Genomic DNA, 2,822 nt, shown 5'->3' on the forward strand with positions numbered 1-2,822 from the left:
TAGTTTTAAAAAATACTTAGCCCCAAGGAATACTGACCTGAACCACAGCTTTCTCTCCGTCAACTTCAAGAACCTGACCACGCCTTGTTGTTCCATCTCCAAGTCGAATATTAACAATTTCTTGATATTTAGGGCCCTGATATAAACTGCAATTGTAAGTAAATCGAACAAGAAAATAAGGACTTGGGAGACTTTGCAACTGAAAAACTTCCAAGAATGGATTTTTACCTTCACTTTTTCGAGTATTACTAGTGGTCCAGCAACTCCAGACACAGTTCTGTATTCTGCAACACAAGAGAGCAACAAAGAAGACTCTTTAGTCAACACTTCTCACAATCTTAACAAATCTTACACAGCATGGAGTCCAACAAGTTCAACTAGCATTTTTTTTTTTTTAGAAAAAGTTCAACTAGCATATTAAGATGCCAAGAAATAAAAACATCAAAACCAAAGAATAGATCACGCTAAACAAATTACATAAGCTTCATCCAAGTTCATTCTCTGCTCAACTTTGAGGATTTTACAACTTCAAAATGATTGCAACCTAACCAATATCATTTTCGTCAGGAGCAAGCACAAAGTTTTCCTTCCACTTTTCAAAGAATCTTCCACAAGGAATATCTTTAAAGGAGAGAAACATGCCTGCATTAGCCTCCTATACCCTTTGATTAAATCAAATTTACGCTATTGCAAACTGCTTATTAAAAGAATTATGTGTACGCTAATTAGTAACTACTACCTATATAATGTAAAAAGAATCTGTTTGAATACTTTCCCTGTCATGTTATTGTTCTTTTCATTCTCTAAGTCAACATTTGAACATTATCACATTGTGTTCCAATTGAATAAATTGGTAGGTAAAGCATCAATTGTGAACAGTATAATACAAAGCTGAGGATTAACATACCCATGCCAACCTCCAGTGTTCCCTCCTCCATATCAGCAATTTTCTGCACCACACCCATGTTCACCTATAGCAATTTGAAAAAATAATAATAATAAGGTCTAATAATCAATAAATAAGAAAAAGCGCAAATGGACCAAAAATTACTCCAAAAAAATGAAGTGGATTCAAGAGTTCTCCAAAAAGCACTTCAAATCTAATTAAATACCTAGTACTAAGTCATCTTAGAAATCTAAAAGGACTCGTTTTTATAAAACCTCTAGATCTACAAAGATGAGATCATCAGATCCTTAACCAAAACCGAATCCGCAACTAAATTAAGTCTCAATCACTGGAAATTTGCTCGATTTACAGAATTAAATGGAGAAAATGCCAAAAACAAAAAACAAAAAACAAAGAAATCTACTGATCGAGATCGAGCAGCAATCTGTCAAAAAGTTAAAACGCTTGGGTTGCAGAGATCGAAATTACCTTCGGATTCGATCTCGAGAAAGATAGCAGCAAGAAATTAAACCCCTCTCTGGATCCCCGGCTTCTATTTTATAAATTTTGTGGATGAATAAAGAAGTAAATGGTGATCAGATGAAAATAATTATTAAATTATCTCATTTTTTGCAAATAACAACGAAAAGCCGTGGACCCCACTGAAGGTGACAGCAAATGGGTTGATGCAAGTTTGCGTTGCGGTCTCTCCCCTGAACTACTTCTCATAAAATAGCCCATTTAGGGCTGTTTGGGTGAAATCCTAAAATTTTAGGATTTATAATCTCGTGAGAATTTTAAATTTATAGTGTTTTATACATATTTTAATTTTTAATGTTTTATTCGGTTCAAAATTATTATAGGAAAGTAAATTCTAAAATTTATAATCTCTTATTTGGTTCAAGCACAAACTTTTAGGATAACAAATCTTAGAATTTGTAATTTATTATTTGTTTCAATTTTTTTTTAAAAAAAAGGAGAGCTGAATATATTTACCTTCACGACCTTACCTCCCCACAAGAGAATAATACAATGGTATAGCAATTGGAGTAACCATACCCATCTATAGGATTTGTCAAATCCTCTCCAGTTGAGAGGATATGACAAATTCTAAAAATTGGTTGCTTTTTGCATTTTAGAGATTAAACATTCCAAAAAATTTATTGAAACAAACAACCAACTATGGAATCCAAAAAATATCACTTTTTTATTCTAGAATTTATAATCCACCCCAAATACTAAAAATTTATATAAACCATACAGCCCCTAAACTGGTCATCTCGCATTAGTTTGGCCTAATGCATGACCTCATCCTACGGGCACAAAAACAGTTCAAATATATCTGATCTGTTCCGATCTGCAATTGTATTCCAAAAGAATATGTCTATGATAATCAGTATTTGAAATCATTCGCATATTGATATGGATATGGATATTGTTTTGTATTTTAATCGGATACAAATATAACGATAGATATAGCTTCAATTTTTGAATACATATATGGATATTTGGAATTTTCTTTTGACACGGATATGGATTCGGATATAGAATTGAATAGAGGTTTGGATATGGATACATATAGGAGTTCTGTAAAAATCTAATGAGAAGAAATTTGGAGAGAACTATTTCCCTTGATTAATGTTTCAATACAAAGAATTACTACTAATATATATTGCTAGCTATCTTCTAAATAAGGTAACCAACTAACTAAGTGCGTAATTATCTCCTATCTAATAAGGTAACCACCCAACTAACTGCATAATTATCTCCCATCTAATATACAATAAATATTACATTATCAACACTCCCTCTCAAGTTGGCACATACACATCGTGAATGCCCAACTTGCCTAACAAGAAATGAAATTGTGGTCTAGCAAGTGCCTTCGTAAAAATGTCCGCTAATTGAAACTGTGAACGAATGGGTGTTGTAACAA

The 2,822-nt window shown here is 32.7% G+C and overlaps 1 protein-coding gene across 1 annotated transcript in view; it reads right to left on the reverse strand.

The window, feature by feature from the left end:
* The window catches only part of LOC109851460 (V-type proton ATPase subunit B 1-like), a 9,953-nt gene extending 8,447 nt beyond the window's left edge, over positions 1-1,506 (reverse strand). The window contains exons 1-4 of the mRNA XM_020421593.1: positions 1,376-1,506; positions 908-971; positions 229-284; positions 38-136 (exon numbers count right to left, since the gene is read on the reverse strand). Of these exons, the coding sequence (XP_020277182.1) occupies positions 38-136; positions 229-284; positions 908-965 (213 nt within the window). The 5' untranslated portion in view covers positions 966-971; positions 1,376-1,506. The remainder of the gene's footprint in view (positions 1-37; positions 137-228; positions 285-907; positions 972-1,375) is intronic.

Source organism: Asparagus officinalis, chromosome 8 (genome assembly GCF_001876935.1).
Source record: "Asparagus officinalis chromosome 8, Aspof.V1, whole genome shotgun sequence".
NCBI lineage: Eukaryota > Viridiplantae > Streptophyta > Magnoliopsida > Asparagales > Asparagaceae > Asparagus > Asparagus officinalis.